General features: G+C 44.1%; 1 protein-coding gene across 2 annotated transcripts in view; it reads right to left on the bottom strand.

Annotated features, from left to right (window-relative positions):
- LOC147029394 (corticotropin-releasing hormone receptor 2-like) overlaps positions 1-17,329 on the bottom strand; it is a 72,727-nt gene that overhangs the window by 43,076 nt on the left and 12,322 nt on the right. For both annotated transcript variants that reach the window (XM_085872433.1, XM_085872434.1), the window contains 2 exons: positions 12,366-12,485; positions 2,351-2,436 (listed from right to left, as the gene is read on the bottom strand). In XM_085872433.1, the coding sequence (XP_085728559.1) occupies positions 2,351-2,436; positions 12,366-12,485 (206 nt within the window). The remainder of the gene's footprint in view (positions 1-2,350; positions 2,437-12,365; positions 12,486-17,329) is intronic.

Raw genomic sequence — 17,329 nt, 5'->3', positions numbered from 1 at the left:
ATTCCAAGTCTTCAGGTCCTTGGTACTTCCAGTCTTGCTCTATGGATGCGAGACTTGGACTCTGACCAAGGATCTGAGATGGAGACTTAATTCCTTTGGTACCAGGTCTCTTCGGAGAATCCTTGGCTATCGCTGGTCAGATTTTGTGTCCAACGAGCGGTTGCTGAGAGAGACTCGGATCAGATTTGTTTCTTGCATAGTCCGTGAGCGTCAGTTGCGGCTGTATGGACATGTGGCTCCTTTTCCTGACGTTGATCCTGCTCACCAGATTCTCTCAGCAAGGGAGTCTCATAAGTGGAGGAGGCCAGTGGGCCGACCATGTTCCTCGTGGTTGCAGCAGGTTGACCATCATCTCAAGGAGATGGGGATGGGCCTGGCATCTGCCTGGGGGATGGCCAGACGGAGGCCCCTGGAGTACCGGCGGAAAGTGGACGCAGCGACGCGCTGTTCTGGCACATGCTCCAATATCCGACCTGACCTGACATTGCAACCACCACAAGCACCTTCTCCACAACCGCCTTCACAACAACCACCTTAACCACAACCGCCCAACCACACCACCCTCATGACCACCACAAAACGCCAGCCACGCCACCATTACGACAACCACCGTAACCACAACCGCCACCGTGTTCCACCCCGGCACGCGGTTGCGAGAAGCCTGGCATTCCTCGGTGGAGAACGGACGACGGCCTCACCCCTCCCCCCCCAACGACAAACCCTGCGAGAGGAACAAAAAGCAACGAAAGCTATGGAAAAGGCAAAAGAAAGGCCCCGATCCAGGAGAAAAAACACCCTTCTTCTGGAAGTTTCCCGCGCGTGCTGGAAGAAGGGGCGGGAGGCGAGGGCGGGCGGAGCTCGATATATAAGGCGAGGCGCGCAGTGGAATGGGGGTGTGGAGGAGAGGGAAGAGAGTTGTGTCAGAGTTGTGGGCAGTTGTGTGGAGCCACACTGGGAGCTGGATCAGCCTGGAGTCTGCAGTAGGTGAGGAGCTGGAGAGATCGGAGCGCAGCGGAGCCAAGGTGCACGGCCTGCCGTACCGTGCCTAACCATGGGTCGCTGGAGAGAGGCTGGAGAGAGGCCCGAGAGGAGTCGCCAGCCAGCGAGCCACCATGAGGGTAAAGGTAACCAGCCCGGCCTCTCGAAGCCTTTGCGGTCTTCACAGCTCCGTGAACATAAAGACCCAAGAGGTCCAGTCTACCCCTTGTCTTTCCTAGGGTTTTTCCTTTGTTTCTTTGCATGAACGTTGTGGCACCATGTCCTTAAGTAGAACTGATAAGTAATTGTACATAATAAATAGACGGTTGTAGCTCTTGTCTTGCTCGTGGTTTGTCCCATACGTGCATTGGTTGCATATATGACTGCATGACTGCGTATGTGCCGTTCTATAAATAAATGTCCTTGTGTGAATGTAAACCTGTTCGTTGCATCATTTTCCCTAATTGAACTGCTGTATTGCATTCGGAATAATAGCTGGCTTTTTAATAGCCGATAATAGAATCGGGTCCAACGGGGCTTTCGCGATAATACGCCGCTCGGTTATCCCAAAATGGAGCGAGCTGCTTCAGCGGCTCGTTTCCAAGTGGGCCCCGTTGAGGTACAATCTCTCGGTAGTCTGCCCGCGCGATTAGTTAGGTAAATCGACTATTCGACGATCGGACCCTGCAGCGCGGGTAGAGTACGGACAAGGTTGTGGTGTGCTTAAAAACACACCCGTAGCGGGATTTCAGCGTTGATCCAAAAGCTGCGACTAGATTGCACATTCGGTGGGCGAGATCGGCCGCCATTAGTAAAACGTGGCTGCCCGCACGCCGGCGGGCGGAAATCTGTAACAATATATACACACATACATACAGTAGAGTCCTGTTCAGCAGTTGGTTGACCAAATAAGATTAATTGATAAGACTAATATAATTTAGCTGTAACCATTCATGTAGATAGCATTCTTATCTGAACATTTGCCTGAATAGTATTTGGTTCTGTTCATCTCAATCAATTTGGTTGAGTAGTGCTCAGTGGGTTGTCATCCTTTTTTGTCCACTTGACAATAGTTTTCAGCTGCACGAGACAACCAGAATATGTGCATAATTGCATTTACTCTTGTTCATTTTCTGATGTTCACTTGCCTTTTATTTTTAGTGTACATTTCCTTGTCAGCTGAAAATAGTCACATCGGTACCTTTCACCTGCCTCCTCTAATATGTACTATCCACAATGTGAGAGGATAAGTTTGAGCGAGCCTGTACTCAGGAAATGCATACTGAAGAGCAAACATTTGATTTGAGCCGGTATTGAAAATAATTGAAGTAAAGATTATTGGTTCATGCATTGAATTGTATCTCCAACGTACCTTGTTATCGAATATTTCCTGACATAGTGAATAGTTTGAGCGTTGTGCCCAGCTTCCATTGCCCAAGCAGTCCCTGTATGCATTTTCTGTGGACAGGCAGAGTAAAGCTGTGAGATGCAAGCCAGGTAATGGGGATAATCAAGATACCATCATAAGGCATAACCTTTGCAGCAACTCAGACATCCTTGGGTCATCCAATTAGAACTTTACTGTGACAAAGGGGCAAAAGGCTAATTGAATACCTTTTTGGTGTTGTACACAGCCATCTGGAAGAATTAACTGCATGCTTTTAAAACAGCGACCAACATAGAATAGTACAATTTTCATTGTTAAACACACTTGATAATATGTGCCATAAATGAGGTGATGTGCATCGTGCATGTGAGGCCAGAAGATGTGTCCTGCCCAGCTGCAGTGGCATGTGCCGCATGCCCATCATTTCTTGAGAACGAAACAGCCCATTGATGTGACTGCAACTGGCAAATACTACGACGATGGCTCAGCTGGCTGAAAAGACAGCCTCCCGATACAATGGCAATGGCACATCGATCTCTGACCCGTCCCTCAGGGTGCCCGTGATGCTACGACCCCACCTTCTTACGCTCCGGCATGGCACCTACCCTTCCTGGCAAGAAGCTCCTCAGCAGCCATGTGTGATTCAACTTTGCCTCATGATAGAGATCTTTTAATGTTAAAAATGTGATATGTAATCATATTACATATGTAAAAAATGTAATCATAGTGCTATGTTAAAAATGACAAAACATAATTTGGAATTAATCAGTGATATAGACATGCTTTTAATGATAGAGAAGGCTAAAAGAGGAGGAATATCTCAAGTATGTTCCATGAGATATGCTACAGCAAATAACAAATATCTTCTTGATTATAAAAAGAATGAGGACAACTCTTACCTGATGTATTATAATGCTAACAATTTGTATGGGTGGGCTATGTCTCAATCTTTACCTCATGGAAAACTTAAATGGGTTAAAGAAAAACATTATGAAAAAGTTTTGCAAGACATTGTTGTCTCCTCTCAAAAAGAATTGGATGAAGCTGAAGTTGGATGTTATTTTGAGGTTGATTTAAAATATCCAGAAGAACTTCAACACAAACATAAAGACCTGCCTTATGCACCTGATAAAGAAAGTCCAAGAAAAGAATGGTTAAGTGATTACCAACAGTCATTAAATATAAAAGGCAAATCTACAGAAAAACTACTTACGACATTAAATGAGAAACAAAGTTATGTTTTGCATCAAAGGAACTTAAGACAATATTTATCTGCTGGGTTGAGAGTGAGGAAAATTCATAGGATTTTGTAATGGAAACAAAGTCATTGGTTAAAGAAGTATATTGATTTTAATCCAACAGGAGAACAGAAGCAAAAACAGATTTTGAGAAGGACTTTTATAAATTAATGAATAACGCTGTATTTGGAAAGACTGGAAAATGTAAGGAATCGACAAAACTTAAAACTTGCTCAATACTGGAAACTGGCTTCAAAGTTAATTAACAGACCAAGTTTTGAGCGAGCGGAGGTGTTTTCAGAGAACGTTTGTGCTATTCATTTGAAAAGAGAGAGTATTGAAATGTCAGGTCAGGTATGGGAGCATGTGCCAGAACAGCGCGTCGCTGCATCCACTTTCCACCGGTACTCCAGGGGCCTCCGTCTGGCCATCCCCCAGGCAGATGCCAGGCCCATCCCCATCTCCTTGAGATGATGGTCAACCTGCTGCAACCACGAGGCACGTGGTCGGCCCACTGACCTCCTCCACTCACGAGACTCCCTCCCTGAGAGAATCTGGTGAGCAGGATCAGCGTCAGGAAAATGAGCCACATGTCCATACAGCCGCAACTGACGCTCACGGACTATGCAGGTAACAAATCTCATCCGAGTCTCTCTCAGCAACCGCCCGTTGGACACAAAATCCGACCAACGATAGCCAAGGATTCTCCGAAGAGACCTGGTACCAAAGGAATTAAGTCTCCATCTCAGATCCTTGGTCAGAGTTCAAGTCTCGCATCCATAGAGCAAGACTGGAAGTAGCAAGGACCTGAAGACTCGGACTTTCGTCCTCCCGCACAGGTACCGGCAGTGCCACACCCCATGATCCAGTGAATCCATGACTCCCCAGGCCCGACTCAGACATCTATTGACCTCTGACTCACAGCCAGCAGAGACATGAATATCACTGCCAAGGTAAGTGAATCTCTCCACGACCTCAACATCCTCACCACAAACAGACACAGACAGGACAGCAGCATCCAAGATGTCACCGAAAGCCTGGATCTTAGTTTTGACCCAAGAAACCTGTAATCCCAGCAGCTCAGACTCCTCATTCAGCACCTCGAGGGCCCCCAAGAGGATATCTAAATTCTCCGCAAAGACGACTGCATCATCTGCAAAATCAAGGTCCGAGATCTTGACATTCCCAAATGATGCACCGCAGCTTGATCTCTCCGACATCCTCCCGAAAATCCAGTCCATACAAGTGCTGAAAAGTGTGGGGGCCAGTACACACCCCTGACGAACTCCAGTAACAACTGGAAATAAGTCAGAGATGGTACCACCACACTTCACAGCACTCTCAGTACCAGAGTAGAGTTCAGACATCAGATCGATCAGTTTTGGTGGCACCCCACGAAGACCAAGAATCCTCCAGAGGACATCCCGATTCACTGAATCGAACGCTTTACAGAGATCAACATAGGCTGCAAGCAGCCCCTGCCGAAACTCTCGTCTTCATTCGGTGAGGACACGAAGAGCAAGGATACGGTCAATCGTTGACCTCTTTGGTGTAAAGCCTGACTGCTCTGGACGCTGGTGCTCAAGCAGATGGTGGCGAACACTATCTAGAATTATCCGAGCAAAGACCTTGCCCGCCACTGAGATCAGCGTCACCCCTCGGTAGTTGTTGCAGTCTTGGCGATCACCCTTCCCTTTCCAGAGAAGAACAACAAGGCCCCTCTTCCAGTCAGTTGGGATGATGCCTGTGTTCCAGGCAGAGCACAAAACTGCGTGCAACAACTCGAGTGCAGCATTTCCACCAGCCTTGAGAAGTTCAGCATGGATGCCACAGATCCCTGGAGCTTTGCCCCGTTTCAACTGGTTCACCACAGCCCGTGTTTCCACAAGCGAAGGTGGACCACAGTTGATTCGAGGGTCAGCAACAGGGATTGTAACACCCTTGACGTCCAATTCAACAGCTGGGGCATCAGCCTGGTACAATCGCTCAAAGTAACCGGCCCAGCGGGCCTTCACTTCAGACACCTCTGTCAAGAGCCTACCACTCGCTGCTCTCACTGCAGTGTTCCGAGGGATGGGCTTGGATGAACGCAATGGCGAATTCCCCTGTAAGCGGGACGAGAATCACCTGTCCACAGGTGATGCTCTACCCCCTTACAGATTCCTCGCACATAGGCCTCCTTGTCCACCCTCAGTGCAGGTACAGTTTTACGCCTCAGCTCCCTGAATAGCTCAGCTCTGCCATTCAGCCTGGCCCTGCGACTCTGTTCAATGGTATCCAGTGTCCCTTGAGAGACAAAATTCTTCTTTGCCCTGCGGTGAGTTCCAAGACATCCACCGGCAACCTCAAGGATGGTGGTCTTGAAGGCACTCCACAACTCTTCAGGACCCCCCAAAGCACCCAGACACCCCAAGTGTCCACTCAGCCTGTTCGCAAACTCCTCAACTACTCTCTCATCTCTGAGCTTGCCAACATCCAGCCTCGGCTGGGATGGTACCATTGTCCAGGATTCAAGGTGCAGCTTTAGAGTTGCTACAACAAGCCTGTGGTCAGTATTGAGGAACTGAGCACTCCGGTAGACCCTGCAGTTCTGGATCATCCTCCAACGACCGTCAATGAGGACATGGTCAATCTCCTTTGCCACACCGCCAGCGTTGGAATACCAAGTCCAGCGATGAGCTGGTGGGCGCTGAAACCATGAACCAGCCACCCTAAGTCCATGACTTCTTGCAAAGTCAAGGAACTTAGTGCTATTCTGGTTCATAGTTCCTGACCCATGGGGACCAACACACACCTCATAACCATCCCTATCAGTTCCAGTCGATGCATTGAAATCCCCCAAGACTAGAAGTGTATCTCATCTGGGGCACTGATCAACCACAGACTCGAGCGTGGTGTAGAATGTGTCCTTCACGATGAGGTCACTCGCCTCAGTCGGAGCATAAACAGAGACCAGGGAAATGACACCTAAGGAGTGACGAATCCTTAATCTCATAATACGCTCGTTGACCAGTGTTACCTCAATTATCATTGGGGTCAGCTTATTGGACACAGCTACAGCAACTCCTTGGGTATGGTAACCATCAGAGCGACCAGACCAATAGTAGGTGTAACCACCCACCATTATCTCGCCACAATCCGGTCTCCGAACCTCAGAGAGTGCTGCAATCCCGATGTCCAAATGCTTGAGCTCAGATGATAACAGAGACAGGTGATCATCCTCTCTTGGGGATAGGACATTCCAGGCACCCACCCGAAGGGACCGCCTCAGGTTCACCCAAGGAGACCGCTGTCTGGTGGACGACACCTCAGCACCACTCCGACACACTCTCCCGCAATCTGACCCAGGGATGTTACCCCGTGGTTTCCCTACTATCAAAGATTGGGGGTCCCGAAGGCTTTGCCCCAATCCCGTCATCCGGTGAGCTGCCCTGCGAAGGGAAGCTGCACAGGAGGTACTCCCACTGAGTGGGTTTTCAGATTTTTTTGCGTTTTTGTGTTTTGTGGAATGAAGGGTTTTACGGTGGCCGGAGTGCAAATCCTGTCACCAACCTCCTAATAAAAAAGTAACCCAACTGCAGGAGGACGTCTGTAGACACAGTTGGGCACTAGATATGGATGGCCGTTGGCTCACAAGGAGCTCCTCCGCCAGGTTTTGTTTTTAATCCTGCTGGGTGTCCATATCCAAACACCCTCCTCACCAGAAAACCTGGTGGGGGAGACGGTTTAGTCGCCGACAACCCGACAATGGAACAGGTTAGTACAGGTTTACATGGTACCTGTAGCAGGTCACAGATCTCACCTGACCTTACCATTGAAATGGATAAACCTATTTATAAACGAACAACAATTCTTGACTTGTCAAAGTCGTTAATGTATGACTATTACTATAATAATTTAAAATCAAAGTATCAGGATAATGTGTCATTGTTACATATGGATGCAGATAGTTTTATATTAGAAATTAAGACAAGTGATGTATATGAGGATATGATTGATGATATTGATATATACATCCATGATACAAGTAATTATAAGTCAGGTGATGTGTTGTTTTCATCAAAGAATAAAAAGGTTATTGGTAAGTTTAAAGATGAATTGGGTGGGAAGGTCATGAGTGACTTTCTAGGATTGAGATCAAAGTCTTATGCTTTTATGTGTATTGATAATAATAACATTGAAAGGTGTGATAATAAGCTAAAGAAAATAAAGAAAAATATAAATCAAGGAAACGATAAACTTTAAACATTATTACAACTGTTTAACCTTAAAGAAGGAAGAGTACAGAAAAAGGAATACAATAAGAAGTTATAAACATCAATTATACACAGAAGAGATAAATAAGAAAGCATAAGGAGCTTTTTTTTTTTTTTTTTTTTTTTTTTTTTGTATACCTTGGTCGAGGCTCGTATGAGAGCTAACACACAACTCACAGCGATGAGGCATGAGACAAGAGGGGCGGGAGTGGAAGGGACAAAACATTGGGGAACAGACACAGGTGAAATGTGGAAGGGAGAGGGATGGGGATGGGACGGGGAACATGGCGAGGAGAAGATGGATATTACAGGGACTTTCAGGAAGGAAAGCAGGAGAATTGAAGGAAGTGGGCTTGGGTGGATTATCGGGGGTAGAAAAGATCGAGGATTTGGATGGGGGAAGATAAGAGGTGGTGATGAACAGCTGTTTTGAAAGCCTGGAGGGAAGAATGGGAAAGAATAGAGTGAGGAAGTTTATTCCAAAGGCGGGAAAAAAAGAGGAATGAAAGAGTGAAGATGAGCAGTGATTCGTGATTTTGGTAGTTTTACCAGAAAGGGGTTGTTGGCGGACCTTGAGCGCCCTGTGGAAATGTGGTGGGGACAAATCGCAGAGAGAGCAGGGGGGGCAAGGCTGGAGAGGAGTCGGTAGAAGACAGAAAGACCACCGACCAACCTGCGGTGATTGAGTGAGAGGCCCAATGACTCAGCTTCATTGCGGGAGATGCCAATGATCTTAAAAGCCCTGGTTTCGACAGCGTGAAGTCGAGAAAGGTGGGAGGCAGGAGCACCAGCCCAGAGGGGAGAGCAGTACTCCATCAGGCTACGGACAAAAGCTTTGTAAGAGGTCAGGAGCTCAAGAGGGCCCAGGAAGGACTTAGCACGACGGAGGATTCCCAGTCGGCGACTGGCTTTTGAGGCAAGGTTGGAAATGTGACTTTCCCAGGAAAGGTCATGGCAGATAGTGAGACCCAGAAGCTTGAAAGAAAAGACTTCTTCCAGAGGATTGTTGAGAAAGTGGATGGGGGGGTTTTGTAAACGGTCCTTTCGAAGAGACATAGTGAGAGTGTGAGATTTGTCTGGATTGAAAGACATGTTCCACGTGTTGGACCAGTTTGTGATTTTATCCAGATCTGCAGTGAGCGAAGAAGCTGCTGCTTGCCGGTCTGAGGGATGACAGATGGTACGGCAGAGGGTGGAGTCATCGGCAAAGAGAAATAGAGGATTTTCCAGAGAGTCCGAGAGATCATTGATGAAAACCAGAAAAAGAACAGGGCCCAGAACGCTACCTTGAGGAACTCCAGCCTGCACAGGAAGAGGGGATGAAAGAACTCCATTTAGGGCCACACGTTGACTGCGACAGGAGAGGAAGTCTGCGAGCCATGAGTGGAGATGGCCTTGAATACCATGGGAAGAGAGTTTGGTGAGTAGGGCAGGGTGCCAGACTGTGTCAAAAGCACGTGATATGTCCAGGGATACGGCTCGGATTTCCTGTCTGGCATTGAGGACCTCCATCCATTGATGGGAGAGCAGTAGCAGCATATCTAGGGTAGAGTGACCTGGTCTGAAACCAAATTGATGATTGGAAATCAAGCCATTGGAGAAGAGGAAGGATTTCATGTCTGAAGCGATGATGGATTCCATAACCTTGCTGATGATTGGGAGAAGGCTGATTGGTCTATAGTTACAGGGATCTGTTTTTGCACCTTTTTTATGCAGGGCAGTGATGTTAGCAGATTTCCAAGCAGATGGCAGATGACCTTGGGAAAATGAGAGGGTGAATAGAACAGAGAGAGGGTGAGCAAGAGCAGAAGAGCAGGCTTTGAGGACACGTGGGCTGATGCCGTCTGGACCGGTTGCAGAATCTGACTGGAGGTTTGAAAGCAAGCTCTCCACCTTGTCAGGAGAAAAGGATACAGAGTCCAGGGACAGTTGGGTGCGACTGGGTAAAGTGGGTAGAGATAGTGATGGGTTTGGGACACAAGATTTAGCTGCAAACACCGAGTTTAGACATTCAGCTTTATCACGTGTGGAATCAGCAGTGCGGCCATTTGAGGTAAGGGAGGGGATGGAGGGGGAACATACACCAGAAACAGATTTGATTAAACGCCACCAGGATTTTGAGGAGGGAGAGAGGTTTGAGAGTTCAGACTTGAGATGAGAAAGATGTTGTTTTCTGGCTCTCCTGAGGGTAGCTACACACTTGTTCCGAGCTTTGTGGAAAGAACTGAGATTGCTCTCAGTTGGGTTTGCTTTCCATGAGGCAAAGGCAAGTTGTTTCAGGACAACTGCCTCGGCCACAAGATTCAGTAAACCAAGGGCGGGGAGGAAGGGTAAGACAACTGAACACGAGAGGGGATAAATCTGTGCATGAGGGAGAGCAAGTTTCTTTGAAAGAATTCCCAGGATGAGTTGATGTTTGAGAAAGTAGTGATAGGAGACCAGTCTGTAAGTTTGATGGCTGCTCGGAGACCCTGCCAGTCGGCTTGAGTGAAATGCCAGACTCGACGGCGGTGAGGTGGTTCTCTGATAACAGCCAGAGAGATGTCCACTTTAACAAGGACGTGGTCAGAAGAACCAATTGGAGCGAAGGAAGAGCAGCAGATATTGTCAGGGAAATTTGTCAAAATCAGATCCAGAAGAGATGGAAATTTTTGATGATAATATATATATATATATATATATATATATATATATATATATATATATATATATATATATATATATATATATATATATATATATATATATATATATTTAGAGAATGGAATCAATTGTTTCCCTTATGGTTATAAGTATAAGTGTTAAGATATTGGGTTGGGAATTTTAACAGGCTACCACCATGTTTTTACTGATTTATAAATGATAGAACCAAGCAATAACCAAACCAAAGTGTGGAGATGTAATCAGCCTTGGTATTTAAATGGGAAACATGAAGAATGTGAGAAATATCAAATATGTCTTATTGACAAAATAACCGGGGTAAAAGTAGATAAAACAAATAAGTGGATAAATTTAATAACAAATAAGTTGGAGGATGTAAAGAAAAAAAAATATCCTTGAATGGACTGAAAACTTTGATGGTTATCAATTGAACAATGGAAAAACAATTTACTACAATCTCAAAATAATATGTGCATCAACAGGTGGTCAAATAAGAGCATTAAGAGAAGTTTATCATTTCATTTCTGCTCAACAAAGACACTTAAACCAAGAACCAAGTTCCAAGTTATTCTTTGTGAATATACTCAATGGAAATGAATGTTGTAAGATAATTAAGTTATTCCTTAAATTAGAACATTGGCAAATATTTGTTGGTTCGCTCTTTGAGTGGAATGAAAATATAAAAGGGAAGAAGTGCTTTAATCAGTAAGTCTCAATCTTTCATAGTCTCATTTTTATATTTGCGTGTATGGGAGGGAAGGGGATAGGTGGGGAGAAAATCATTCTCCTATTTTGAACTTTTCGGGCTTGAGTCAGAAAGTTTTTCCCTTTCCCCCCATTCATTTGAATGGGGGTCCCAGAAACCCCATTTATTATCTACTTTTATATATGTATGTACGTTCCCGAAATACAGCCAAAACGGTACATGATAGCGCAAAAATTTTCGGCCCACCATACTCGGCATCCGTGTGCAGTGAGCAGTATCAAGTTTCATTCAAATCGGGTAATGAAAAAAAAATTCCCGATTCAGTCAAGTATTCTTCGGGAGTATTTGATCAATGCAAACAACCTCAGTGGTATAGTTCGCTGGAGATATCTTTTTTTTAACTTGAAATGATTTTTTCATCATCCACTGTCACATCAACCGCTGTCATCAACCGCTGTCACGGGTCGTCGAGTATTCATATAAACTTATTTTTGTGCACTTAAATCTTGAAATCACAGCACAGTATTTCAATATATCTGAATTATCACAGAAGAATCTTACTGACACCAGCTGAGAAAACCTTTGATCAAAAGCCTCTGTTGTGCTCGTATGCTTTTGAGCTTTCGGAGCATCTTTGCAGAACGCATTTAGTTTTTTTGTTTCTGCACATGAGTAGCTATGCCTGGTGTTGGCTTAATGGTTAGGGTGGTGGGCTTGTGGTCTGAAGGTCCTGAGTTCAAATTAACTCAGCTCTTGAATTAATACCAGGTGGGGTTGACTCTGCCTGTCATCCTTCTGAGGTTGGCAAAATGAGTGCCAGCTTGCTGGTATCCTGTGTCGGAGTGGTGACCTGTCCAGGATTGTGTCCAAGAGCCAAGGAGACTACTGAGGGAGCACTGATGCTCTGCACAGATGTGGTTCCAATGGAATGAATGGATGAGTACCTGAGTACCAGTTATGTGAACTGCTGATTATAATTTAGTTACTTGTCGCACAGTGTGTTTGCATGCTATGACACATGATGCACTTCAATGCAAGACCACCCTTTTGAAGCAATGTTTGGTAATGAAATGATATAAATTGGATAGTGCCTTGACATTTCAGTTTTACAAATAGTGTGACATCTTCAGGGATCTTACTGGAGGTGTCGTAGTAGATGCCATTGAAGTAGTTGGGGCAGGGTTGGACCACAGTGAGTCCTGCAGAACTGCTTGGCCAACACGTACCAATCTTGTCCCAAGTGATGTTGCAGAAGAGGCCTGCAAACAAAATATAAATCTGTGTTTAATTCAGTCTTTCTTTGAGTTTAAGTGCAGACAACATAAAAAGTTTATTTTCAGAAGGGTTTGTTTCATTACACCATCTAATTTGCATTTTGGAAGGAGGGGTACCTGGAGGAACATGGAATATGAGAGTAGGGTGGAAGGGCTTGGGGGGGTGCGGAACTATATTCAAAAATAAGTGATTCTATCAAAACACATTGTCGGCAATACAATCCAGAAACCTCAAAAAAAAGTTAATGATTGCAACCCAATTAGGGTATATGTAACCAGTGAGATAAACCTTTAGGACTGTTACATGGAAGGGGTGGGGGAAGGGGAGAGGGAGGTCCACAGCTAGAATGTGGTAAGAATAGTATGGACCTTGTGATCAAGCAAGGTAGCATTACTCTTGTATTAAATATCTGTAGGGGAAAGTCGTATGATTAAACGTGCACCGGTGAGTCAGAATGTAAACCTTAAAGCATATTAAGGTAAGATTTTTTACGTAAAAACTCCTGTTACAGTGAAGGCCAAGTGTAGGACTTTTGGCATTCTAACCCTAACGCAAAGGCACAAAGGAACTTGGAAATTGAGTTGCTTAAAATGAGGAGGACATTACATGGGCTGTTTGGCTGGAGGACTGCAGGCCGTCACAGTGAAGTGAGCAGGAAAGGGGTGCAACACTTTTGTTTAGGGTCGTCCCATTGGGCGGGATGACCAGGAACATGGCACCATCCACAGAACACGGGCGGCCAATAAAGGAACACACCGCCCATGAAGGTGGTCACAGAGGTAATTAGGGTTGTGTATGTGCATGGTAGTTGAGCTTTGCACAAGACAATGTCAACATATCTCTATCTCATATATATATATATATATATATATATATATATATATATATATATATATATATATATATATATATATATATATATATATATCTCTCTCTCTCTCTCTCTCTCTCTCTCTCTCTCTCTCTCTCTCTCTCTCTCTCTCTCTCTCTCTCTCTCTCTCTCTCTCTCTCTCTCTCTCTCTCTCTCTCTCTCTCTCTCTCTCTCTCTCTCTCTCTCTCTCTCTCTCTCTCTCTCTCTCTCTCTCTCTCTCTCTCTCTCTCTCTCTCTCTCTCTCTCTCTCTCTCTCTCTCTCTCTCTCTCTCTCTCTCTCTCTCTCTCTCTCTCTCTCGATCACTGGAGGGAACGGGCAATACGCCACATCCTCATCATGACCTTTCCTCATCACCATCCTCCTTCCCTGTGTGGCACCATCTCTGTATGCCACCAACTCATTGATTGCTTAAAGCCCTTGCCTGCCCCTTTGTTAATGGTATGAGTCTGGTATTGTGGCGCCACCGTGGGAACAGTTTATGGCACAAAACTTCGGTTCTTTGCATCTTCTCTCCCCTATTTGACTGTCTTCAAGTGCCAGATCCTTCACAGTACTGTTATCTCATTAACCCCGTGTTGAAAGCACTCTGGAACAGAGCCCTCAGAACAAAACTCTGAGAACACAACTTCACAAATTAAGCCATGAATCACGATCCTTCATTGAAACGAAGGTGGATACTTCGAGTTTGTTCCACCTTCTGCAACCTGAATTATGGAAATACCAATCAACAACACACCTGAGTTCAGTCAAGGGTTTATGACAAACCATATTTATGCTTATCACAACGATGTAACCATTCTCAAAGAATTCCAGCAAGAGAGTCTTCACAGCAAAACATGAATCATCAATATTTTAGCTCTCATACGAGCCTAGACATGGTATACAAAAGAAAAAAAATACTGCTTGGCAAGTGCTTTTACGAATGGTTGAGAGGTAAGCATTGTACTTAGATGTTTTGTGACATTGGAGATAAATCAGCAACATCTTAGGAAAAGCGATCATGACTGTGTGTGTGTGTGTGTGTGTGTGTGTGTGTGTGTGTGTGTGTGTGTGTGTGTGTGTGTGTGTGTGTGTGTGTGTGTGTGTATATATATATATATATATATATATATATATATATATATATATATATATATATATATATATATATATATATATATAGTAAGTTGTCCAAATATTTTAAAAACGTCATATTTCCTGATCTTGTTTGGTATACAATTTATTTTCAGGAACTATTAAAAAATTATATCAAACAGTTAATTAACACAAGAATGAAATGTATTGAAATCAAATGTAATTAACTATAGATTTGTTCTCATTATAACTTATAAAATAAATGTGTACATTATATCATTTTGGTAGTTTCTTTAAATTTATGTTGCATTTCGATGTGTTTCGTCTTTTGAATTGTGAATGTCCTCAATTAATTTATTTTTTGTCGCCAGTGTCTTGAAGTAATCCATCGCAGCTGCACTCACACATAATTGCATTTTAATTGATGGAATCAAATTATTCTTGTGGCAAATTGTTTTCCACCTTTGAACTCACAAAATACAGATATCTGTCAAAAAAAAAAAAAAGATGTGAAGCAAGAGCTCTTTCCTTAGTCATTGAAATTTCTCCCTTTGTGTAACATTTTCAGGACATAACTCAGCTATATTGAGTGAATCATCGCATGATCATTTTAATTTCCTGGCATTTCCTTTACCTTCTCCATCAAGGCCTGCTATTCGCTCAGGAATACAGCAATATGACGTGTGATATGTTTCGATTTTAAATGTAAAGCCATTTATTACCTCCGCCACAAAAGGTGGACTGAGGTTATGTTTTTACCCCTGTCTGTCTGTCTGTCTCTGTCTGTGAGAAGGAAACCTCAAAAAGTTATGGACAGATTCCTCCGAAATTTGGTGAGCAGGTCGGGTGTGGGATTTGGACAAAATGATTCGATTTCGGTGAAGATCAGAATCCAGATCCGGATGCAAGAAATTTTTAAGAGGTTCTTCACCATTGAGAAATAGGGCCAAAAGCGATATATAATACAATTTATCAAAAAGTTATGGATTGGATTTGGACGAAACTTAGTGGACAGTTTGCTAAAAGTTGAAGTGTGTGTGTGTGTGTGTGTTATAGCCATGGCCGACGATATAATGTACGAACAGGAAATGTTTTGAACTCCACGCCTCTCATCCAGTGATATTTCTCGTATTCCTATATTTCAGTGAGACCGATTTGCATTCAGGAACAGAACAACGATGGGTTAACCATTTTGAAATTGCCACTCTCTCATCTAAATGCTAAAAAAAAAGTTTGAAAGACGATTTAAATTACAGATTTCGTTCTAGAAATGGCAGGTTAAAAGTGCCCGGCCAGCAAAACTGAGTCAGTGTATAAACACACACACACACACACACACACACACACACACACACACACACACACACACACACACACACACACACACACACACACACACACACACACACACACACACACATCATGTGCAAAAGACCTCACTTTGCATTCATGCCTCATTTTGAAAGTCATGCATTGTTGGGATATTACTTGCCAGCAGCAAGGTATCATGAAAGTCATTAAAACCATTACAATCCAATCCAAATGCAATCAGCAAGTGCAAGTGTGGCAGAATTTTGCAACCTCATGATGGTGTGACAAACCTGATCCTCACCCATGGTGGTATGCATTTGGTGAGTCCATAATAAGGAAGTAGCAAAAGTTTTCCAAAACTTGTAAAGTCAGCCTGAGAATATAAACCACATAGGAATTATCCGGTGAGGGATGATTTGAGCGATTATAATTGCAAGGGTGAAACCGCTGAGTCATTTGTGGGATATTGTTTCAGCAAACAGTTCAGGGTGATTATCAGGGCCGTGGTACGTCTCTGAGATGGTCAGTTGTACCACCCGAACTGTGTCATACACCCCTTGACTCATGATAGGTCTGCACAGATCAGGATCTAAAAATGCACATCTTCAGACACCTTTTTCCTTTTTTTTTTAAGACGACCAGGCATATATTAAGTCTTTTTCAGTATTTATAGCCATCTCATTTTCACCTTTGTCCATGTGTGATTGGTACACTCACCTCCACAATGTGCAGGGAGATACATTTTTAAGCATGGATGGGTTTAGAATTACCTTCTTCGGAATGGATAATGGTTCATTGAACGAAATAATGAGTACTGTATCATTCAAATTAATTATTTTGTGAATTAAATAAACAATTAATCATTTGATAGTCTACTGTACAAGACAAAATGTATCCACCAATTCTCATTGGCTATCAAATTGGTTTTAGTAGAAGCAGTACAAGGAGATGGGCTTACAGGACAGATTGATTTAATACGGTGAAAAGGTAGCGGCCTCACCTTTAAGCTGTCATACCTTGATTTAATTTTACATTTGGCTGCAAAATGTCATCCTGGTACTTTTCAGGTTGATTGTTGCGTCAAAGAATGTACTGTCCTTCAAAAAGGGCCATTAATCTGGCCATCCTTTATGCCTGTTTGTGGTGAGGATGTTGAGGTCATGGAGAGAGTCACTTACCTTGGCAGTGATATTCACGTCTCTGCTGGCTTTGAGTCAGAGGTCAATAGACGTCTGAGTCGGGCCTGGGGAGTCATGGATTCACTGGATCATGGGGTGTGGCACTGCCGGTACCTGTGCAGGAGGACGAAAGTCTGAGTCTTCAGGTCCTTTGTGCTTCCAGTCTTGCTTTATGGATGCGAGACTTGGACTCTGACCAAGGATCTGAGACAGAGACTTAATTCCTTTGGTACTAGGTCTCTTCAGAGAATCCTTGGCTATCGCTGGTCAGACTGTGTCCAATGAGCAGTTGCTGAGAGAGACTCAAATGAGATTTGTTACCTGCATAGTCTGTGAGCGTCAGCTGCGGCTATATGGACATGTGGCTCATTTTCGTGACACTGATCCTGCTCA

Source organism: Eptatretus burgeri, chromosome 3 (assembly GCF_056783735.1).
Source record: "Eptatretus burgeri isolate ZD-2024b chromosome 3, Ebu_testis_v1, whole genome shotgun sequence".
NCBI classification, from domain to species: domain Eukaryota; kingdom Metazoa; phylum Chordata; class Myxini; order Myxiniformes; family Myxinidae; genus Eptatretus; species Eptatretus burgeri.
This window is presented reverse-complemented; position numbering and strand designations above follow the sequence as displayed.